This window comes from Thermobia domestica, chromosome 3 (assembly GCF_964235325.1).
Source record: "Thermobia domestica chromosome 3, izTheDome1.hap1.1, whole genome shotgun sequence".
Lineage (NCBI taxonomy): Eukaryota > Metazoa > Arthropoda > Insecta > Zygentoma > Lepismatidae > Thermobia > Thermobia domestica.
In genome coordinates, this window is record NC_137456.1 from 325,720,442 (window position 1) to 325,746,821 (window position 26,380).

Sequence of the window (26,380 nt, forward strand, 5' to 3'; positions counted from 1 at the left end):
ATCAATGCTGCAATATTAAAGAACAAATTTAAAATAAACATTTATCCCTAAACCAATAGTATTTTTCTCAAAGATATCTCAATATATCTTTTTCATACAAGTAATATGGAGATATTAAAGATCGCAGTCCAGAAACTATTATATTTAGTTCCGCAAAAAATAATTTAGAATTAGTCAAATATAAATATCCATGCCGAAGAAAATCGTTGCCTTCATATGACTTTGCAGAGGGTGAATCTGTGCAGCAGATACTGAATAGCTGATGGATCACAAGGTTTGGTTCCCATTACTGTAAATAACGTTTCAATTTTTCGTTCTTCTGGAATTTGTGCTGCTGTGTACATATATTCAAACCGTTCCAAATAAGATTGTAGGCGGTTAGTTTCCAAATTCAATATCGGAAAGTTCGGAATACTGGACATAATTATATAGAGCGGAAGCTTCAATGAGAGACTGCGCCAGTGTTAATAGTTTTGAAACAAATGTACACCAACGTGTGTCTACTATATTACAATCGTTTTATCCAAATTATTAACACATTATAGCACTGATGATTATTTTTATTCTATACTTTTTATACTATACACCTTTCACATGAACTAACCAACAATTCTTCACTGGATATGCAACCTATACTGCCTGTAATTCATAATAATAATAATAATAATAATAATAATAATAATAATAATAATAATAATAATAATAATAATAATAATAATAATAATAATAATAATAAAGCAATGATAGAATTACAATAATTACCTAATTAATAATATTTTATTTAAAAAATATTTGAGAAGACGGGACACGAACACGGGTCCGACCGCTTGGTAATTTGTTACGATACCACGATGTTAGTAGTCCTTCATGTAAAGATGTGAGATCAAAGTACTAGTGGAGGAGATAATACGATTGCTTAAGCATATTTTGCTCTAAAATACGAGTACATTGAAGCCTAACAAATATTCCAAGGCATGTTGATACAATGTAAACAATTCCAAAATAACATCTGCCAACTTTTTTTCTTCCTAGGCAGCAGGACAAACATTAAAACCTCAGCCTCAGTTAAAGAATATTTCGAGACATTTTCCTCATTAAGAAAGGTCTAATTGACCTGTTTCTGAGTTGAGAATCAAAATGGAACTAATTTAACTAATGTCTCATCTCTTTATGTAGGACTTTGTGTGTGAACTAGTCTTGTGTGCAAGATTTTCAACTAGCTAATAGTTTTTGTCTAACAGCAATTAAATGGTGTATGTAGGTAAGTAATTACTGCATTGATTTCAAGGCGGTTCGGGTTTGAATCCCTTAAGTCCGATTTTTTTTAACGTGCTTCAGTTTCAATTTCAATCCATACTCAGTGTGATATGTAAGATCGTCTCCTATGGAGAAGGCAAGAGATGTTCGCATGACGAGAACGACCGAGAATTGAAGTAGGTACACTCATTTCCAAAATTATTGTCGCATATCTACAAATATGTTGTTGTAGGAATATAATTTGATAACGAATTCGCCCGGTATTTCTAACAATGTATGTATGTGTTTAATCGATAAAGACATGTGCGTGGCGAATATCATGTCAAAAGAGCAATAAATAAGAACAATAAAACGAAAATAACGAAATTTCTTGTCCATTTAGCAACATTTTGTTTTACTCATTCTAATTTTCATATTTATAATTCTTTTCCTATGAAATTTACTAAAAAATATACGTTTCCCGATTATACACATAGTATAAGTATTAAAAGTACCCTGCAAAATCATTATCAAATTATATTCCTATAAGAAGACACTTATAGGTATGCGACAATTATTTTGGACATGAGTGTACATGAATGGATTTATGGAATTGTTTCCTGCATTTGTTCCAGCTTTGATATTTTCAGTTAATTTCAACCATTTTCTAACTTATGTATGATTTTTTCTTTCTTCTCACATATAGAATGTAGTAAAATAGTGCATTATGCACAGGGTTCGAAGTGGAAAAAAAAGCAGAAGTGGTATCTTGTATTACGATTTTGACTTTACATAGTACCAGCTATCTAAATGTTGAAATACAGCGAAGGTAAGGTGCATAAAAGATTGTATATCTCTTTACGTAATGACTTAAAACCATGGGAGAAATTCTCCCTAGCTACGGAGGAAGGGGCATGGAGAGTTTTGCCCTCGGTCACAACTTTCTGAGAAAAAGTATGTCCCCTTAATTTGTATTATAGAGAATTACACACGAAAATGTTCAAAAACCGTGTTTTTATATTAACAACTTTTAAACAATTTCTCTCGGGAAACCTCCCAGACCCGTTACTTGGCTGAGAGGTAGGCCCTATTCCAGAACTCCGGAAGACCCACCTCACTCCACCTGAGACAACCTCGAAATCCACCCATGCTCAATTTTTTAGATTTGAATACACCCAAAGTGCCCTTCGCACTTTACATAGAAAAACCAAATCCACCATTATTGTATATAACAAAACTAGCAACAGAAACAATAGAAAAATATAACAATACAACGATATCATGATACAGAGGAAAAATATAACAAAAATGTCGGTGTTGGCGATTGAGAAATTATTAACATCTTTGACATGCAAAGCTATTCGACAATTACTGTGTATGAAACTAGTATAGATTTATTAATAGTATATTAGCATCTACTTTCCAATGACAGTATGTCTTGGTTGTTGAAAAACACAGAGACGGTGTCTTCGTCACTGATAAACCAGAGTTGGTATGACATACCACTACATACTGTCTCACTTCGACCACCTATAATGCACGCAACGAACTATCTCATTGATATATGGCAGCCACTCTGTGACATAAGTTAATAAAAAAAATGAAGAATCGTACGATAACGATTATCAGTTCTGAGGATGTAGTTACCTGTTAGTTGGTAGATGACTCTTTTGATAGAGACTTTCTGTGAACTCTAAAGACATGCTGCCATCTATTGGGGTTGTAATGAATTTACTGAATTAACTTGAAATTTCGTCCTTCTACTTTTATATTCAACAGGAATGTATACTGTCAAGTTCTTTTGTGATATTGTTAAATAATATGGAAATGGCAGCAATATAAATTAAATATAGTGTCCAAATGGTTTTGTGTGTATATATGAGAAGTGATATTATATAGGATTGTACTTATTCAAGCACAAATCTGCCTTCAACATTGGGGGGGGGGGACAAGTTAGAGGTTTTTTTTTTTTTTTTTTTTTTTTTTGTTAAGCGATGCTCAAAATATTTGTGAAGTTGGAAAACAATCCTGTGGAGAATCAGCGAGCAGAGTTGTCTTCAATATTGGGAGGTGGGCAGATTTGAGGCTTATTCTGGGGGGGACATCAATTTCATGTCACTTTCCTTTGTGGCAATAGGACACAAATCATCACATTTCTCAGCAAAAAACACATTTGAAGTCGGATTATTGGGAGGTGATAGTTCCCCAGTTCCAAGATTGAAGGAGACATGTTTCCCTCATCCCCTGAGATTTGCGCCAGTTCTAAAGTACATTAATACCTGGGCGTATATTATTATTTTATTAGCATTTTTCATTCTTTTTATTAATACTAGCTGAACCTGCGCTCTCTACACAGCGCTGAACCTGCGATCTCCACTCACAATATCTGCACACGTCTCTTTACAGACACAAGTGAAGGTCGTTTTCATAAAAAAAAAAAAAAAAAAAAAATGCAAAGGGTATCATATATAGGGGAGATTTTTTCGATTATTTTTTCAATATCTCGCACCGTTTGGAAGATTTGAACCTACTTCCGGTTGGACTTTCTAATTTATGTGTGATCAGTATTTTCTTTCTCCTTGCATGCAGTATGTTCTTGCATGGAAATACATTACATACACAATTAATTATCTATATATATAAAAGAGAACGTACAAATCCTTTGTCCGCTCATCACGCTAATACGGCTGAACCAATTTCTTTTATTTTTGGGGGGTTATTAGGATTTGGACCCTAGATGGTTTTTATCATATCACTTTAATTTTCAATTACCAGTGTCTTGAGATAATTGACCATTCAGGTGTCCATTACGTACAAATCCTTTGTTAGTTCATCATAGGTATAAAAATAAACGTATTTATATGCAACCCGCATGACCGTGTCACTCGGCGGGTTAACATAAATGACAGGCGTTATAATGGTTTTTATCATATCACTTGAAAGCGAAAAAGTAAAAATTATCTAAGTAACAAAGTTTATTGCGTTCGGGGGTGACCGCAGCGAAGCGGGGCGGGTTAACATAAATGACAGGCGATATAATGTTAACATTTACTGCAATCTTCTATGGTTTTTATCATATCACTTGAAAGCGAAAAAGTAAAAATTATCTAAGTAACAAAGTTTATTGCGTTCCGGGGTGACCGCAGCGAAGCGGGGTGAACGCTGCTAGTAATGTCAATGATAAATGGTGTTCAGTGGGCAAAACACTTGAAGAAATAGTTATTATACTTCATTTTTCATTTTCATTTGTTCATGAAACAAACGCCGGAGAGATATACTAATCCCGTATAAAATTGTGTGGTGTTGGAATGTATAACTCGCAGAATATGATGCTTTACTTTTTTTTCAATTCAGCACTTCCGGTGTACCCATGAAAAATATAATATAGAAATACCGGTCATGTTTTTTTTTTTTTTTTTTTTTTAATATTCAATTAGAACTGGACAATCTACACAAAATTTGGATTTAACCAGAGAAAACGGCACATTTCTAGCGCTTATGGTTTTCCAGATCTCCTTGTCGAAAGGATTGGAGACAAACGTTGAAACCTAGCATTTTAATATATAGACTAGCTGAACCTGCGCTCTCTACACAGCGCATCATTCGCATATATATCCTTGTCATTCCTCACAACGTATGTACATGTTCCTTTACAGACACAAATCAAAGACGTCTTGATAAAATAAAAAAAAAATCGGCAAGGCGTATTATAAAGGGGAGATTTCATCGATTATTTGTTACTCAATATCTCGCACCGTTTACAAGATTTGATCTTACTTTCGGTTGGAGTTTCTAATTTATGCATGACCGGTGTTTTCTTTTTTCTTGCATGCAGTATATAATAAGCAAATACATTACATACACAATTAATTATAATGCTAGTTATATATGGTGTTCATTGGGCAAAATACTCCAGAAATAAAGATTCATCTTACACTGGAGAAATGATTATCCTTCCTTTTTCATTATTTGGCCATGAAACAAACGCCTGAGCCATATGCAACCCCTGTATAAAACAGTGTGTTATTGGAATGTATAATGCGTAGGATATGATGGTTTAGTTTTTCTAAAATTTCAACGCTTCCAATGTACCCTTAAAAATGTAATAAATAAATAAAGGCTTTTTTTTCTTTACTTATTCAATTAGAAATGGACAATCTACGCAAAATATGTAATCGATCAATGAAAACGTTACCTTTCTAGAGCCTGCAGTTTCCGAGATTTCAGTGTCGAAAGATTGGCCACAAACATATAAATGTCCACAAATATATAGGCTAAAACACTCCAAAGAACATAATACGCATAATACAGCTGATTGTAAGAATGACTTCAAATGCGGTTACTGTGCAGGACCACACTCAACTCGTTTATGCACTAATTTGCACCTACCAGCGAAATGTTCTACATGTCCGGACAGCCACCCTACTTATAGCTATAAATGTAAAGCAAAACCGGACCCAACGCCGCAACATCCGGAACTGGTTGTACCCTTGCGTACCACATCTCTTGTTACCACCCCTCCGCCCACAGTAGATACCCCAGTCACAATAAATCAACTCCTTACTTTTTTTACTCTTTCACTGCAAAATATCCATCCTTTCATCCGGCCACACATCTTACAGCAAATCACCCTTGCAGCCAAAGCAACATTTCATATTCACTTCACAAAAACATACTCTGGAAACTCAGTGCATTTTCATGCCTCCCCAACAACTCAAACCGGTTGAATTTAATTTCATCATGGCTCTAAACTTTCTTTATTTGAACATCCGATCCTTTACTAAAAACAAACTTTTGTTTCAAACCCTGCTACTCGAGGAACATATAACAGTTTTCCTCTTAAACGAAACTTTCTTAACCAATGCAACTCCATGTCGCCTACCAGGATATACCATTTTACGTGCACACAATCTACAGCCCGCACAGCACGCTAATGGGGGCGTAGCGGTTGGTTTCTCCCCTTACTTGCCTTACCGTCAGTTCTATTATACTCATACACCATTACCCGAATATATAATTACCACTGTATATTTCAAATCTATTATCACTACCATAGCAACAATCTACATCCGGCCTGGTCATCCTCTCCCAATACAATTTGTACACCATATTTCAAACACTTATAGCCACTATATCATCATGGCAGATTTTAATATGCACAGTCGCTCAGATCACGATCGTACCAATTTCGCAGCTTTTATCACCACACACACCACTGGAACCATTCATCAGTTACCAAAACCCACTCGGCCAATCTCTGACACAACACCAGACATCGTTATTACGTCTAGCAATCTAATAACTCATAGCACTCTTTTCGTACTTGATACCCTGGGAAGTGACCATGCTCCTGTTAAACTCTCAATAAATCTTCACTCTTCTGCTTCCCCTCGTCCTCAATTGCCTTCATGCATTTGTTTCCGCTTTGATAAAGCTAACTGGAACTCATATCGCTCTTATCTTACTAAACGCACTCAACATCTTTCATCGCCCACTTCCGAAGACGACCTCTACAGCACTGTCGATACACTCACTTCTACTATACAGGAAGCTAGCACTCTTTACATTCCTGCCACCAAAAATATTCCATATCAACCTCGACTGACACCACATTACCTGACTATGATCACACGTTCTCGGAAACTTTATCGAGATTACATTCGCACTCGAAATCCTGATGCCTTGCACCATCATCAACAATTGCAGAGAACTGTGCACAACTACATCAGGGCCCATAAACTTCGGTGTTGGGTAAAAACCTGTAATAATCTGTCTACCACCAGTCATCCTACCAAATTTTGGAAAAAGTTCAACGGTTTATGCGGCAAGTTCACAAAAACTCCCTACCCCATCCTGATCGGCAACTCCGCAGCTCACACAGATACAGAGAAAGCAAAAGCCTTTGCAGATCATCTGCAGAACATTTTCACACCACCACCACCTGGAATTACACCCCATGTTGCAGACAAAGCTGATATTTCTCCATTCTTGCAACCCAATACCATGCATGAACTCAGTGTCGATCAACATGTTACTGCACCCATCACTGTCCAAGAGGTCACAGATACCATCAAATGTAAACGAAACACAGCGCCAGGCTTCGATAATATCACCTATCGTCAGATCAGGGAGTGTCCCCCTACACTACTCATCCTCATCGCCAATCTCTTCACCTTTATACTCCGTACAGGCTACTTTCCTATGTCTTGGAAAACATCTAAAACACTTATGTTTCCAAAACCACATAAGCCTCCTCATGAGATCTCTTCTTATAGGCCGATCCAACTCACAAGCACATTCAGTAAAATCCTCGAACGCATTCTCGTCAAACGCCTTCATATCTACCTCAACAAAAGAAATATCATTCCTCTCACTCAAGCAGGTTTCCGTCCTTCTTTCTCTATAAACGATCAACTCTTACGACTCACAAGCCTTATCACCACACACTATAACAAAGTGAAACCATCATGTCTCGTACTATTCGATCTCGAGAAAGCGTTAGACAAAGTGTGGCATCTCGGACTTATTCATAAACTAATCAGGCTCCAGCTTCCTACAACATACATCCGGCTTATCTTTAACTTTCTTTCAGGTCGTCTTACTTATGTTGCCATCAATGAACATCTATCTCATCCCATATTCTTACTATCCGGAGTTCCACAGGGTTCTGCCCTCTCCCCACTGTTGTACATTCTGTTTGTTGCTGACATGCCATGTCTCCCAGAACAAGTCTATTCTTTCCAGTACGCAGATGAAACTGCCTTTCTCGCTTTAGGAACATCCATCCAGCACATAAATAATATCTTACAAACAGCCATCACAGATTTCAGCTTTTGGTGCCGGAAGTGGAAACTCACCATCAACGCTACAAAAACACAGGCCATCATCTTTCTTGCGCCAAAGAAAACAACTAAGGTTCGCCGCAATCGCCGTTGCCTATCTCTTCACGTGGACGTGGTTCCACTACGGGCCACTAAGGCAGTCACCTACCTAGGCATCACATTCGACACACACCTCACCTGGACGCAACATCTTAAAACAGTTATGACCAAAGCGCATAATCGTCTGAACTTACTTAAACGTCTCGTAGGAACGACATGGGGTCTCAAATCACACACAGTCTTAAACACCTATAAAGTATTTCTCCGTCCTAGTCTCACCTATGGTTTCACAGCTTGGATTGCAGCATCAGACAAATTCTACAAGAAACTTCTTATTCTCGAACGTCATGCTCTCCGCATTGCCTTTCGCATAAAATTACCTAGCCCCACTCAAGACTTGTATCAACGCACTACTTTTCCTACCTTGCAATACCATCTAGAATCCCTTCGACTCTCCTACATACGACACCGATTTCAAACCCAACATCCACTACTTTTCGACATAATGCACAACATAGCCCTACATCCCACACCCGCACGGTATCTTCACACGTCATTATCTCTTCTATTTACATTATACCATTACACGCTTCCTCCTGATGATCCCTCACTCTTGCTTCTGAACTATTACGTCACTCATGTTCATTTACCTCTCATTTGTCCATCATTTCATGCACAGTAATTTTCTCATACTAACTTGGGTTCATCATGTCTCTCATCATAGCCTAGAGTCCCCCTAGGCAAGAAGATAACTGCATTCGTCCACTAATCTGTTCCTATGTGGTGTCCTGTGCTTGCACCTCATCTCATACTTCATCCTCATTAATTATATTACTCTACTACTGCGTTATTATAATCTAGTTTCTATTTTCCCGATTATGTTTATTGTATATGTTACCTCAATAGTGTTTCTCATTATTGTACTCTTGATATCTGTTCAACTTCATCTTTCATAACAGCTATGTATGTATGTTTATGTTGTCTGTATGTATTTGTCTATTTTCTCCGCCTAATGTTAAGGAACGCAATGTTCCTTAAGTCCATTACTCCTATGAAAGAAATTCAATAAAGCACTTAGACCAACCAGAGATCTCACAAACCTCAATTCCTTCACATCTCTTCCCTAAAAGAGGGCGTAACCCTCTCAAAGGTAGCTAGCCTCAGCTAGCAATGTAAAAAAAGTTTTTATCTGTTAGTCTAGCATTTTAGTAGTTAGATTAGTTTGTAATCTATTTGTTTTTGATCCATTTTGTATGAAGATAACCAGTTGTTAATGTTCATTAAGACTTTAATAGGAATGTTAAATCTCTTTCGATAATTATAAACTACGAAATTTCAACCCTTCAATTGAAAATATAAATTTAATTCATACAACTTTAGAAACGTACGGAAACAGGATACTATATTTAATTGGAAGTTGTGTAGTAAAATTCTGAATATTTTATTTTATCTTTGTAATTGCTCTATATTTACACTTCATGCTATTTATAATAATTGTTAGTTTATATTCGAAACGTCCCGTGGTTTTCAAATTGAAAGTGTTTGATGAGCTACCATCTACGCTGCAATGCAAGTGTAACTTTGTGGAATCATGTTGAAGGGTCCTCTAGTCTTCCAGTAAGGCCAAACGAGGATAATAAAATAAAGTACTGGATTCTACGACTTAAGTACGTTACAACTCTTTGGACAACACGCTCCAAACAATAAAATTTAATCTCAAAATGAAAAAAATTTAGTACACTAGAGTCCCGAAAACTCGGCACTCCATAACTCGGCCACACCCTGGCCGGGTGAAAAAAACCCGCGCGCAGACCCGTTCAATTATTTCTCTGGGGTCTCTCTTATCAGATAGATTAATTTAGAGTGTGTATTCATTAATTTCCATTCTTAGGTATAGTAAAGGCTCTATGCCTTTATAAAGTACGTACTTTTCCTTTGTTTAAGGGTAATTGGGTAATTATTTTCTGTTGTATTCTCAAGCAACCAAATACATACAAGTACAGTATCGAATTTTCTGAGTAAACACTCATACTTATTCTTTATACCCCATTCCCGATAACCCAGCATTTTCACAAACCCGGCCACACTTCAGCTCATATTAGATCGAGGTTTCGGAACTTAACTGCACATCAAATGCAAAACAAAACTTGTTTCAGTCCTCTACAGGATTACCAACTACCTTCTTCTAGTTGAAATGTCAAGTTAAATTGGGCTGCATCTGTCAAGGAGTTTGTGATAGCAGCAAATGTATTGGACCTTACATAATGGAATTATAGCAACGAAGGGGGAGATATGTATTTTTATTGTGACTGTACAAATGTACATATTATTAACCTAACACAGTTAGGGTACTAGCAGAACCTTCCTTAGAATATTTCTTTTATTTTTCCAAATATAGAGAAAATTGTAAATCTTTGTGCCTTTTATCTGTACGTCGTTTAATTTGGACAAATTTTAGAATTTGATTTGTAAATTCTAAAGATCTTTTTTGCAGTAATATCACTCTAGGTACCGTACTCGCTAAGAATATCCAAACTGCTTCACAACACATTTTCCTGGGAAGTTCTCCGCACTATGACCACATCGTTGAAACATGTGTCTGTTGTCATTCAAAAGATTGCTTAATTTTAAATACAGCGATGTATGATCTATGACTCTAAAATGATTAGCTTCAAACAGAACTTTCCTAAACTATTTGTTTTGTTTTGTTTTTTCACTATTTTCTCATTACATATATGGTTTGAAAATATATTCTATTTCTATACATATTGCTGGTATTTCGATAAAATTAAAAAAAAAAAAACAACTCGAAACAAGTACATACATTAGCTTTTGAGCTTCAGAATCTTTCGAGAAGGTAACGGCAACTTAGATCTAGTGGTGCTATGCAGCCGGTTCTCACCGGTTCAATAGAACTGGTTGTTAAAATATTTCGAGTTTGCAGAACCGTTTGTTATACCCAGGCATAAAGACACACACGCATGATCTAACCAAGAGCGAAAGAAAGAAGCTAAACAAATTAGTGAAAACGCCTCTGTACTTTTCCCGCTCACTTCTATTGTTATAAAAACAACTTCCAATTCTTTCAGTTCAATGGGCAGATAGAAATTTGAATATGAATCCCGGGATTTTGTCCGTGATACTGGGATTTGTGATTATAATGAATCTGATACGTATCTAAGAGGTCGTCCGCATGTTACGTAACGCAGCAATGGGGAGAGGGGTCTCAGCCTTGCGTTACGAAGTGTGACACGAGGAAGGAGGGGTTAATATTTTCGTTACGTAACGTGTTTTTTTCTGTAATCTTTATTTTAATTCTCATTTTTATATGTAATCTTTTATTCAAATAATTTTATTTAGTTCTTTTCCTTTTTATAAATAAATATTTATATTGTTTTGTAAAATTGAGAACTATAGCCTTATAAATTGAATCATGCAGAAGGGATTTGAAGACGCTACTAGACGCCTGCATGACTGGTGACAAACCCTACGTGTATTACAATACAATAAATCTCTGTTTTGTGGCTATGCATTTACGCCGCAATGCATTTACGGTACACGCTTTTCTGGAGTTAGTTGTTAGCGATGCTAACTACCGCTTGAAAATGCCCTCGCGTTCCCCCTCGTATCGCTATTTCTGAGAATAAATTTAAAACTTTTGATTTGAATCATTACCCATTCTATTCTTTCAAAGGATTTCGCATGTGAAACAGAAGAAACTCTTTTTTTGTGAAATAATATTCTCCGCGGCAGAATGATCCAAGCAAAATATGGTATTAAGAACCCAATTCGTCGGATATTCATCTCATTCTGAGCTTTTTATCTTTAGACTTGAATTTTCCCAGAAAAATCGTGTTTATTCGCATTCTGGCACTGATTTACGACAAGAATTTGAAAAGGAATAAATTTAAGTCCAAAGAAGATGGACAAAAGATTATTCACAAACGACATGTCCCTGCTCTTTTACGTATGCAACCACGTCGAATTTATGATCTACAGGCATGAGAATTTCTTTGTATCGTCGAAACTGGTAAACTTTAAATATAGGAAGCATATTGGATTCCAGAAAAAACAGATTCTGTTTCATCAGCATCTTTCTGCAGAACTTCCTTCTTGCCAATCATCGGTGACCTGAGGTTGGGTGTGATCTCCTTGGGAAAACGACAGTGTGGAATTTCGAAGAATTAAGACTGGTTAATTCAACAACCTAATGGGCTTAAAATATGCTACCATTTTCTACTACTTTAATCTTGTGGCGAAAACACACTACAAATATATTCAAAATACAAGTATTTTGTAATGAAAAGTTCTGCCATTAAAATTATTTTCTGTGATAACCCCCAAAATAAGCAAATTGGTGAAAAAACAAAAATAAAAAAAAGCGTTCGGTAATAAATGGTTCAGCCTGGCGATAATGTGACAAGGAAGAGGAAGGGGTAAATTTCATCAAGAACAACGTTATGCAATATGTGAACGGCCCCTAATACCTATAACGTTTCCTATCTATTTGCAATACGTTTTTGAATGACTCCAATGTCTTCATTTGTTCTCGATATATGTGCCTTCGAAGCAATGTATACAAAAATAAAGTGGTCTTTTCATCGATATCTCGATCGATTGCTTGTCATGATCAATACTATGATCCCTCAAAGTATGGCACTTTCCTGCTAGGACACCCTATATATATTGTCGATTGGTCTCTCTCTCTCTCTCTCTATATATATATATATATATATATATATAGAGAGAGAGAGAGAGAGAGAGAGAGAGAGAGAACCGATTGTTAGAAAATTAGAATAGATAGCACCACTGCTTAAGTCCCGTTAGGGAAGCCCACATTATAAGAAATCCAGCGTTTCTAAACCAGAACAAGCAGCGTGTGATTGAAATCTGATTTTCTTTCGTACATGCAGAAGTTACGTTATCAATAGCATTCGTGAGCAATGATTTTGTTCAATACAGCATTTCAGCTTTATGTTATGTATCTCCATCTGAAATTTTCGAAAATGGACTCAGAAAAGCACCCTCTAGAATCGATATGCAAAATTGGATTTGCATAGAAAATATGAGACCCTGAGAAAAGTCTCAATTAGCAAAATCAAAAATCACTGACCATTTGGCCACTACAGGGTCAATTTATTTAAAACAGTCGAAGATGACGATATTCTGGATTTCGGCCGAATTCCTTGAAGCCGTGATATATATCAGACCTTGTGATAGTCTTAATGGGCATAATCACCAATCATTGACCGTTTGACCACTACGAGGTCACTTTTTTGAAAACATCAGAAAATAACGATATTCTGGAGTTTTTGTGGAATTGTATGAAACAATGGAAAGGTTTAGATATCATACTATTTAAGAACCAGGAAAAGGGATGGAGTGAATAGCGGCCAATACCATTTTAGCATAGGTAACATCCCGATATTTATCATGCGGGACAAAAGAAACCCGCGGAAAACCCTAAACAGAATGACCGACCAGGGCCGAAGCCCCAAAATGCAAACAAATGCTGTACCATCTGACCTACAGTTCCTCTGTAGTAACAAATTAACACATTTTTCAGGATGACGACATCTACAATATATCACAGTTTCATTCATTTTAACCGAAATCCAAAATATCGTTATACTCGGCTGTTTTCAAAAATGTGGACTGTAGTGGCCAAAGGATTGATGGTTGTGCCCATTAAGGCCTTTTCTCAAGATGATAAGATTTACAACATATCACAGTTTCATTCATTTCCACCGAAATCTAAAGAATTATTATACTCGGCTGTTTTTTAAAAAGTGGCCCCGTTGTGACCAAACGGTAGTGGTTAGTGGTTCTGTCCATTGCGACTTTCTCTCGGGATCACAATATCTACAACTTATCATGGTTTTAGTCATTTTCACTGAAATTGAGATTATCATTATCTTCTGATGTTTTCAGAAGCGTAGTCTCGTAATGGCCAAACAGTCAGTAATTAGTTGGTTGCGCCCATTAAAGAATTTTTCTCAGGATCACAATATCTACAATAAATATCATGGTTTCAATCATTTTGACCGAGATCCAGAGTATCTTTATCTTCGACTGTTTCAGAAACAAAATCAGATTTCAATCACACGCTGCTTGTTCTGGTTTATAAACGCTGATACTGAGAATGGAAACATCCCAAGTTCCAAAACTGTTACGGAATGACCACGTTGTATTTTGGAATTTGTTTACCTTCGCAATGAGGAAATGATTTTGAAAACAAGGTTAACTTTTATTGGGCTGTAGGATGTATGCTCATAATTGTAATTTGCGTAATCACTAAAAACACCACGTTAAATTTAAGTTACAAATATGCATATTTGCAATTATTATGAATATTTATTCAAAGTAGTTTACCTAAAGCAAAGAAGAGACTTACTAAAAATTAGGTACAAAGTTGAATAACACAAATAAGCCATTAGTAATACAAGTATATATTTTCCATAACTCGTAATTTTCCACACTAAAACAAATCTGAAATCGGGTTTATTTCCTGTTGGCCTCCAGAACTTTTACGTGGTAAATCATCCACAGCGGAATGATGTCCGTCCTTCATCCAAGAAATAACTAGCTCGTCTACTTTGAGCTTGTCTACCGGTGGGCCATTAACATTGATGAACAACAAGTTAGACAATGTTTGAGCACTTAATCTATTTCTAATATCAGTCATCTGTAAATTCATAAGGGGAAATTCCCGTTCGCACTCTGTCGTGGAAATTGATAATACTTCTACCCGATTTCTGCAACTCCTTATCGACAATCTGCTTGTTAGACTTAAGTCTGATAACGATTTTTCTTGGTCAGTTTTGAAATACTCAGAAAGAAGTATCATCTCTATATCACCATCCATATTTTCCATATCGACCATGTCAGTTGGCAATGTCGACTCATGGAGAACAGAAACTTCATCTACCACGCCTTCGATAGGAAATCTTGTGAATAAATTATCAATTAAAGCCTGATAAACTGATGATTTCTTATTTGTTTAAAAAATTAATTTTTGTAATTACACATGAAGGTTTGATGCCATTACCAAGTTCCCTCCCCCGTCTAGAAAGCGAAAGGGAACGAGGTTCATGGGAAGTGTTCAGAAGTGAATGGGAATTTCCCTCCTTCCCCTTCAATTACCACACTGATGTTTTCCATGTGCCAAATTACGATGAATTTCAATTAAATTATCATAGTATAATTATTTCCTTGTTCAATTATCGATACTTTCCAGTGGAAAAAAGGATGAAAATTCCAAATCAAGGTAAGTAGACTATCGTACAGGAAAAAAAGTTTAAAATTTTCCATATAATTATGCGTACAATCCAAACTTAAAATTTCCGTGTAATTAAGCTTTTTTATGCCTATTTTTTTCACAACTTTATGGGTTGATTGACCTGTGCTGTAAGCGCTCCATATAATAAACATAAGCTTCAGCAATTATTATATTAGAAAGCAATGGGTATATGAAGCCAAGCACTGTATTTTTTGTTTCTGATTTTTTTAAAATAACATCGATCGTTTTCGATCATTTTTACAAACCAACTCACTATCAATTTTCCATATATAGAAAGTGTTCCCTTCCATAAAGGAGAATTTTAAAAAAGGCTAGGACACATTCTGTTTATTTTCAATAAAGAGTTAATACACTGAATTTCAGGTCCGTAAGTTTAACGGCTTGCGAGATACTCATTTTTTTTCGGGAAAGTCCGGATCCTCACTACCTCCTTAGGATATTATGCATTATAATGAAAGCAATATAGCATCCCAGTTTGGATTAAGGCCTAACTATATACCAAAACTAATTTGATTTGACTTTGCAATTTGACCGTGATGATCAGGCACACATAGTTACATTCAATTTTTTATATAATAATTTATATATTACAGTGATTCAAAAATGTAATGTTTTCAGTAGTTAGGTCCTCCAAAAACTCACACGTCTCGAAAGGCAAGTAGTAGTATAAGTGCTATTGCTATTATTACAATTAAAAATATCAATATCTAAAAGTGCCTGAAGTTCTGTTTTTCACTTGGTTAGATATACTCACCTCAGGTAAGTAGACAGAAACAAGTGGAAAAGGAAGGGAAATGAAGGTCTTAAAAGTAAAACGAAGACAAATTTACCAGTCTGCAGAAGATACTGTGTACAATGCAGTGAGCAGAGTGGGTTGGTATATCATACTGAGTCGGTGGGTCGCAGTGGGTCACGGTGGGTTGTGGGTCACAATGGGTCACGGTGAGTGGTGGGTCACAGTGGGTTATAAACTGTTGACCCACGACCCACTGACCCACTTAACCCACTGACCCACCGACCCAGTGACCCACTCCATCTCTGCTTCGGACTTCTTTATAGGTTAAAATATTTCACGAGGACAAAATATATTAACATATTTCACCTAGGCTGAATTAAATATATTACTTCTTCATAAGCAAGCAACTGAAATTAAATCTAAAAAGACTTATTTTAATATACAGATAGCAACGTGTCTTATGAAATATACAGATCTCTGAAATGCTTTTTATTTGTTTATATCGTTTGTACTCTGTGTCTATCTGCATAACTTTTCTTACTCCACTTTCAAATAGGTGTCCGAGGGAATTTATAAAAACAATAAAACACTGCAATATTTCATGCTCCAAAGATATTACACTCTTTTAATCCATTAGTAATAAAGCGTTTTCAAATAATTAATATGTTTTAAGTAAGCCCTAGTCAGAAATCTTGTTTGGATCTTCACTTGATAACATCTTTTACACATTGAAGAAATAGCATCCGACTGCTTTTTGCCATTCAAGTAGAAAACAAACGACTGTTCAATTAGCAATAGCAATACAATAGCAGCTAGAAACACATATATATGATTACGCCAATTGTGCCTCTAGTTGTTATTTTATAACTCTACGGTAACATTGGATTTGATGTAAATGCAATTCTAGTGGTTCGCACCCTATAGAGCTGTACGTACAACGTGCATTGAGTTTAAGAATATAAATATAGATTAGTTCTGTTTCTAATACTACTATACATATTGCAATGCCAACTCAAATTCTGTACGATTTTTCGTGTGGTGTGTTTTTTTCTTATTTTATTTCTGGATCAAAAGATCCAATATACTCTATGTCAGTCAAAAGCTTTCTTGTAGGCGTTATATTTGGAGAACTACCTATAGTGTAGCTAAATCCAAACTATCACCTAAGTCCGCATGATGTGCTTATTCAATAGAAAATACGAAAACTCGATTTAGGGGCCGTTCAAAAATTTTGTGGCCCCTGATCCAGAACCTAATTATTGGGCAAGATCGCTATATTTTGATCCATTTTTTGATCATTCCTAAAACTCTTGTTTATACCAGTTAATTCGAAAAATGTAATAAATATTTCCCTTAAGTAAGTACTGCATCAATGGTAAATTATGTTTGATATTCAAAATAAATATGTATTTTGATTTATTAGTAAAAAGTCATTTAGATAATCATTCTCTATTCATACAATAGTTAACCCTCGGATTACCAAGTGAGATCCATTTTGGACCCGATCTGCGTTTTTTCTCCAGTATTTTTTAAAGATAAATTCGCGAAATTTCATAGTCCAGGTATGCCTGCAGAAATGTCAACAGGAGATGCAGACAATAATAGAGAGAACATAAATTTCCGTTTTTACGAGAAATACCTTCAGAACGACTGGGGTCCATAATAGACTCCGCTTGGCTATTTACGTACCAACTATGTAGTAAATATATTTTTTTTTGTTTCTGACTTCATTTAGCGCCGAAAATCAGTGTATCCTGTAGTTTGGTGTGCGTGGGAGATAACTGCTGTTCTCTGCATTGTTAGAAAGTAATGTAATAATGGATAAGCCTTTGACGGATGATCAAATAAACGAAATATTGTCGAGTGATGATCTAATGATTGGAGATTAACGAACACGAAAACGCAAACATACATTTCAATGCAGATAGTGACAATGATGAAGATTACGTAGAAGAACAAAGTGAACTGTCTGATACAACAGATTTGTCCGAATATGAATCCGAGCACTTGAGTGACACTGAAGATGATGTTTTCTTGTGCAAAAACAAGTGCAAGTGGTCTACCGAAGAACCTGCACCAACAAGACGACTTTGATCTAATATAGTAACTTCAAAACATGGACTAACTGCCTATAGTAAGGATGTTTCATCTGAGAAAGAGTGTTTCGAACTTTTCTTTAGTGAAAATATATGGGATTTAATTGTGAATCATACAAATGAAGAATTGCAGAGAAGTGCTGATAAATGGAACCGGAAAGATCCTCAGCGTTTACGAAAGTGTAAACATTTTTCGAAAGAAGAAATCAAAGCATATACCGGTCTTCTTCTTCCTATGGGAGCACTTCACTTAAATACAACCCCAGCCGCAGATGTTTGGAATACAGATGAGAACTTTGCATATCCTCTCTTTGTAGCAACAGTATCCAGGAACCGGTTCTTGGAGTTCGCACGATATTGTAGATTCGACGACAAATCAACGAGGCAAGAAAGAAAGCAAAACGATAAGTTAGCTGCCCTTAGAGAATTTTCTGATATCTTCGCACGGAATTGTAGAGAAGCATTTTCTCCGTACGAACACATAACAGTCGATGAATAGTTGGTGTAATTTCGCGGAAAATGTCCTTTTCGTGTCTACATGAAATCCAAACCTGCGAAGTCTGGCATAAAAGTTTGGGTTGCTGCTGATGAGAAAGTTCCTTACATGTTCAACTTTCAGGTATACACAGGAAAGATAGGAAATGCACCTGAAGTTGGACACAGGCAAAGGGTGGTGAAAGACCTTGTCGAACCCGTGTACCAGAGTGGTCATGGAGTTATTATGGATAACTTTCTTTTACAGACTGTGACCTTGCGCTATTTTTGCGTGATAAAAATCTTACCGTAATGGGGACAATGCGGAAGCAAAAGAAAGATATTCCTTTGTATTTGTTGGAAGCAAAAGGGAGAGAAGAGCATTCATCCTTGTTCTTGTTCCACGATGAACTCACGATGGTATCATACGTACCAAAGCGTGGAAAAAATGGAATTTTACTTTCTAGCCAACATCACGATAAGTCAGTTGATGACGATAGTGTGCGGAAAAAAAACAGATATCATACTTCACTACAACAAAACCAAAGGCGGTGTCGATCTAATAGATAAAATGATTTTGAGTTACACATGTAATAGAGGAACACGGAGGTGACCCTTTCGTCTGTTCACAAATTTCCTGGATACCGCTGCTCTCAATGGTGCGTTATTTAGTGCCATAAAAATACACCAGAAAAAGGAATTAAAAATATGAGGAAGAAGTTTATCTTTGTTGTTGCGAAACAGCTGATTTTACCATGGGTGAACATCGGAGTACGAGAAAATCCAAATATGTACAAGAATATCTTACAAGCTGCAGAACTCATTGGGGTAAGTGTGTAAATTCCACAACATTTGCCTTCAAGACCGGAAGGGAGATAGCGTGGAAGATGTCAGTTTTGCCAGGAAACTAGAAGAGTTGACAGGAAAACAGATGCCACATGCAACGTTTGTCAACGCTGAATCTGCAAAAAACATCGATTTGAAGAGAAGAAGTACAAGTGTCCTGACAGTTAATTGCTGGGTTTTCAGTTTTCCCGAGCATGGTTGCAGGGTTGTAAGACACTACTGATATTTGAACAGTATTATGCTGTATGTTTCTTGTGCAAACGTAGGTGGAAACGTGAAAAACTTAACCTTAAGCAATCCTCATTTTGTATTCATATTTTGGCGTTCTTCTAACTGGAACCTACCAGTCTATAACCTAGTCTAACCAAACCAAACCTAACCTCACCAGTTGCAAGAACACCGGCAAAGTTGGTTTAGGCCAAGTTAGGTTAGGGTGTTGATATAGATATAGCCCGATAGATCACAAGTTAGAAGAATGCCCATATTTTTTGTTATACATAGAAAGTAGCTATCAAATTCAGTTACTAGTTTTGAAATTTTACTAATGTGCCATTATTTTCAATAAATTTTCTTCAATGAATTAATGTTGGTGTTCAATATAACTTCATAATGTCAGGTAATTACAATGAAACCCAAACACAACATAACCAAAGGTATATTGCTTAGAAAACACCGAAAATAGCTGGGGTCCATTATGGACCCCACTTGATAATTTACGTCTCTGAAATAGCTTGAGGATCCTAGGGTTAAGAATAAATAATATAGAGAAACACATATATTGTCAACTACAAGTAAGAATTTTTTGACATTACTTTATTTCGTCCGATCAGAAGCAAGTATTTATTGAAGTAGCACTGGAAACCAAACCTTATTTTGTCTTACTTAAAACCCGCTTTGACTCCCAAGTATAAGCACTATCAGCAACTCCTTGTTAATGTATTTGAATCAATGATTCCAGAAAGAACTTCGAGTCATTTTTTATAGTACTGCAGAAAACTATTTAAATTTCTTCAATTGCCATCTTTCTGCACTCAGAGCTGCGTTTATAATATTGTGAAACTTTTGAGTCCCTCCTTTTCTACACAGAAAATTGCGTATACCATTAGAAAATCGGTACATGTTCACAAACCAATTTCACAAGAAAAATGAATTCAAGTTCTTTCCATTATCATCAATACAATTGATGTGGCGAGTACTGTCTTGGGTTCGATTTTTGGTTGAAGAGCATTGAATATTTTACGGCAGTTCGGTTTTTAGCTTAAATAAGAATCCCATGCCACATAACCTCGTAGAAAAAAAGAGACGCTTAACTTTAATGAACAAAGGAATAAATAAATAAATTGTTTTTCTGCTTCTGCTACAAGTTCACTTTGAAACATTTCAAATAATAATGACATGAAAACACAACTTCCTTTGAAAAGCTAATGTCAGCATCAAATCTCAAAACTATGGAATCGGTTTGATAGTTAAAGAAACTTCAAAACAATTTTGAATATAATTTTTAATAATTTTCTGTTTTATACACGAATGGCTTGACAATTTCTATTGTTACTTATAACATAATTTGTAACAAATCCTTTCATAATTCAATGAAGTGCATATTTTGAACTTTTTAAAATACATTTTAAATAGTTTAAACATTTCATTTTATTTTACAATATAATTTTTATACCTTTTTGAATTTTTTTAAAGATTTTCTTGATATTTTAAAATCTGAAAGTTTTACCTCTTGTACTTTTTGAGGCTGTTTACAAATAATAAAAGTATATTCTTATTATGGATTAACAATGATTAATATATCAACCTTGCAAGGCTTATCTTAAATAGAAGAACTACTTATATCTTTTCAACTAAAGTAGGCTTCTCCTGAACGGAAGATAATCTGACTCACTTCGCCACACATCTACTTCAAAGGATAAAATATATTGATTCAAATTTCGTATCAGATCGTTAGATACTATAAGACAAAACTTACTTTTAGCGATTAATATGTCAAATGCCCGAAGAGAGTATGGAATAGAAGTAAAACTCACAGAGCGGTCCCTGTCAAGGGACAACGTGATCTTGTAAACAAGTTCTTCGGCTCTCTGGCGACTGCGAACCGATTGAAATAAGCAGTGAAGATGGTTGTTTAGTATCTTTGTTTTAAACGCAAAATTGCCCCAACCCAAGCTGTCAGAAGTTTGATTGTTGGTTCCTTTCTTGCAGTGAAATCGAAGTGGCAATGTTTTAGGACTATTGTTCCTTCAATCACGCGACTGGGATCATCATGTTGTCGCTGAAAATGCTGTTCAAGTCTTGTTGACGCTACTTCAACATGGCATCCTTCCACGTAGCAAGGATGTGGCCTAAAGTAACAGGTTTTCTCATGTTGCGCAAGATGTGCTTGGTTGGGGCTCCTAAATGTACAACTATCTATTTCATAGGCGCAGGACAGGAGGTGTACGTTGGTCATGCCTGGTGCAGAGGACACAAAGATGCTCTTGTTGAGAGCACAAACGACATATTGCATGTCCTCTTCTACACATAGTGGCAGGATGAGCTAAAGGAGACCGAAGACAAACACAACATCTGCGAAATGGATGATGTTCGTTACGTAGACTCTGTAGCAGGTTTCTCCTTCTCTGTAAAAGAACAAAAAGTAATGCATGTAGCCTATATAATGTACGAAAGACTCCAAAAGTGCATTACCATCTGCAATTCTCCCTTTCCTGCAATAGTAGGCAACCGAAAAAACAGGGTCGTTGGGGTGGTTGAGAATTAGAAAGGCGTTGGAAAAAAATCAATTTTGTTACAAACATAGTGTGGCAAACTGCTAACAAGAGAATAAAATAAATTGTTAACAATGATTTTATTATCGTGAGGGCAATTGACGACATAAAATGATCTCACTTAAGCAGTTCAAACAAGATGAATGGTAAGAAATAGATATCAGAGAAAAGCAGTTTCTCTCCTTTTTCAACGAAAAATCAAGTAGGAAAAGGTTACATAATGTAAAGGTTTAATATAAAAGTCGAATAGCACAAAGACAAACATCCACACGAAACGGAGAGAAAAACAAAGCCTAGGCTGAGCAAACTTGAAGGCCTCCCACACAAGATAAAGAGATTGGAATCTAGTTGTAAACCTAATTGTTACAGTAATAATAATAATAATAATAATTATTATTATTATTATTATTATTATTATTATTATTATTATTATTATTATTATTATTATTATTATTATTATTGAAAATCCTTTTCTTTTCAAAATCTCTCACTCTTCCTAACAGCAATTATACATATAGCGGTCACTTGTGCACTTTTCTCAATGACCGGTCCCAAAAGCTAAAATGGATGGAAATCTCCGAGAGAGAGCAACCAAAAACTTTCTTATTTTAAATTCTAGGTCAAAATTGGCTTTTGACAGGTGTTTTTTTTTTTCGGGAACAGAAAAGTTTTGGTGGCTAAGAAATTACGGTATATAATATTGAAAACTTGCAAGTGGATTTATTTACATTGCAATTTCTGGTAAGAAAGAAATTGTCATTAGCAGATATTATTGTAAAATTAAATTTTATTATTTTATCTATCGCAAGTCTAATGTACCCGTCGAAATGCACTATATCGAAAATTTAGGATATGGAATACACTTGAATCAACAATCAAACTCTGAATGTGTTCTTCCATTTCATTATCCAAGTTTGAGGGGGGTACTAGAAAATGGCTACCTTTTTGGTTATTTCAAGAGAGATTAAATGCACATTATTTTGACACAAAGTTAGTTGACACTGTAGAATTCAAATAGTTTTATTTACTTATGAAATATGCAAAAATTGTCACGTCTGTAAGGAACCAACATCCAATTTTCCTTTTAAACATTTGTAACTTTTCATTGTGATACAATTTGGACTTTTAATATCGGCTCTTTCTGATAGAAATTTAGGAGTAAAATAGCATTCATTCATTTTCTCTTTTTGTCTTCTTTCTTTCTTTCTTTCTTTCTTTCTTTCTTTTTTGCTCAGTTTGCATTAGTAGTCTGGAATGAAAGGTATAGCCGACGCTATCTACTAGGTTCGGACCAGTATGTTTAATGAACACTACCGAATTTGTAACCGAACCATGCGGAAAGTAAGGGTGTGTGTGTTACACTTTTGGCATGATCCTACATGTGTCTCGGAACTCTGCATTTCACTGGAAAATGAGTATTTAATTTGACCACCAAGTTTGCTATTCATTTTGAAAGTGACTTAATGAAGTTTTCAAGCATCCTTTACTTATTGGAATAGTTCTGAAAAAATATAAAACACAAACATTATTTCTATGGTACTGTTGGATTTCTAGAAACGGAACTTTATAATGTTAGGTTCATTTTCTACTACGTTTAAATCCAATATTTTTATCTGCGTCCCCTTTTGTTTTTCTTCTTCTCCTTTTCCCTCTTTGTCTCACTGCTGTACTCCTAACAGATATCTTTTGGTTTCAATTTTTCATTCAGATATGTTTAAGTTTCTCCCTACATCAACTTATGAATCTCATTTCGTCTTATTTTTATTATTTTACTTTATTGACATAAATACATGTATATTTTGAAATTAGAATTGTGCTCATGTTGTTGCTGATTTTAATATGGGAGAGAGAAAAGGAGGAAAGAAAGGGGGTCTCTTTACCAGACACGATTATGGGATATGACGTTGTATATTGAATTGCCTAGATGCACGCCGTTAGCAGTCGCTTTTTCTTTTATGTGGAGTATATAAGTTCAGTAATTCACCATGAATACAGTAAACCAGAAGTGTTTTTGTAACGAAGAAATAACAATATGAAATGTGAAATCACTTTCAACCAACTGTCGAGATTTGAGAGTCGACAAACTTTATTCTTTCCGGTATACCTCGAAACCCCTCCAAAGCACCCCGAAACCCCTAAGCACCTCGAAACCCCATTAGTTAGATTTAATTTGAATAGGTAACTTATATTTAAAAAAATAACAATCTCAGCAAAACGCAGAAGTCTTTTAGTTTGAGAGAAAAAAGGAATGTAATATCTCATTTCTGGTTCTATACGACTTGACTTGATTTTGAGTTTAACGTCCCGTTCAGCAGCGAGGCTATATGAGATGTGGACCTACTGATTAACTTGGAATCCGAACCACAAGAGCTCCCGCCGGGAATAGAAGCCGGGCCTCCCACGCCAAAGGCGCGTACGCTAACCGCTTATCCACGGAGGAGCTCAAAGTTCTATTAGAATTGTAGCTCTGAGTCTGTGGCGAAAGTACAATGGATTATGCCAGAAATGAGGACAATGGATTATGATTATTTTATAGAACATCCAACTTTAATATCACAGGAATTTCATCTTCAGGTTTGCTTAGTTGTGAAACATTATAAAGTATGTAGTTATACTATGTAAAGTATGTGTACTGTGATGACAATCAGAAACAGAAGTAAAAGGTAAATTGCACTAATAGTTTTCTATTAAGGAAAAGGTATAACTACTTATATTTTAACAATTTTTGGACTTAAAATGTTTGTTCGGGTTCACCCCCTTCCCCCTCAACTTTGGGTACATGGAAGACCACATTTAGATTTTGATTATTGATTTCAGTATATTTCAAGCATCATTTCTCAGATTTGGGCCTGTGCGAGATGTCGATATGTCGATATCGATAATTACATATATCAACACTGGATATCGCAAATATATCAACATAGATATATCCATATGCTAAAATTTCGATATCGATCTTTCGGAGGGGGTCCCTAAGACATGCGATGGATGAATAAATAAAACTTAATTTTTACAATAATGTATTTTAATGACAATTTCTTTGCTACCACACGTTACAATGTAAATCAACCCACTTGCAAATTTGCAATGTTATATACTGTAATTTCTTAGCCGCCAAAACTTTTCTGTTCCCGGAAACGGAATAAACAAAAAAGCACTCATCAAAAGAAAATGCTTCGAACTTTGACCTAGAATTTAGCACAAGAAAGTTTTTTTTTTCTTGCTCTCTCTCGGAGATTTCCATCCCTTTTGGTCTTTGGACTCAGTCATTGAAAAAAGTGCACAAGTGACCGCTCTATGCATACATGCTCTTGGGAAGAGTCAGATTTTGAAAAGGAAACGAGATTTTAATAATAATAATAATAACAGTAATAATAATAATAATAATAATTATTATTATTATTATTATTATTATTATTATTATTATTATTATTATTATTATTATTATTATTACTGTAAGGGGCCGCGGTGGCTCAGTGCTAGAGCGTTTATCTCTGGTGCTTGGGGTCCCGGGTTCAATCCTAGCCCCCGCCAAGTGAACCTTGTGGTGGACAAACACCGTGTGCGTGGGTATTCTCGGGGTTCTCCCGTTTCCTCCCACTTTCTTCATTCATTATTCATCACCACCGTCTCCTTTAGTTTAACCGACATAAGCGTGGGATGTAAAACTGAAATATTTCATTTTTTATTACTGTAACAAATGGGTTTAACTAGGGTCCCATTTCTTTATTTTGCATGGGAGGCCCGCAAGTCCGCTACGCCAATGCTCTCCCTTAGTCTGTGTTTGTCTCTCTTTCCGTTTTGTGTGGATGTTTGTTTCTGTGCTGTTAGACTTTTATATTAAACCTTTACATTATGTAACCTTTCTCTTTTTTCACATTTTTTTTTTTTTTTTTTTTTTGAAAAAGGAGAGAAACTGCTTTCCTCTCATATCTATTTCTTACCATTCATTCTGTTTGAATTTCTTAAGTAAGATCACTTTGTAACATTTTATGTCATTCATTGCCCTTACGATAATAAAATCGTAATTCATAACAATT

General features: G+C 35.6%; 1 protein-coding gene across 1 annotated transcript in view; it reads right to left on the bottom strand.

Moving 5' to 3' along the window:
* Positions 1-21,089: 21,089 nt before the first annotated feature.
* LOC145681912 (uncharacterized) overlaps positions 21,090-26,380 on the bottom strand; it is a 53,427-nt gene continuing 48,136 nt past the window's right edge. Inside the window, exon 9 of the mRNA XM_081753516.1 lies at positions 21,090-22,193. Within this exon, the coding sequence (XP_081609642.1) occupies positions 21,990-22,193 (204 nt within the window). The 3' untranslated portion in view covers positions 21,090-21,989. The remainder of the gene's footprint in view (positions 22,194-26,380) is intronic.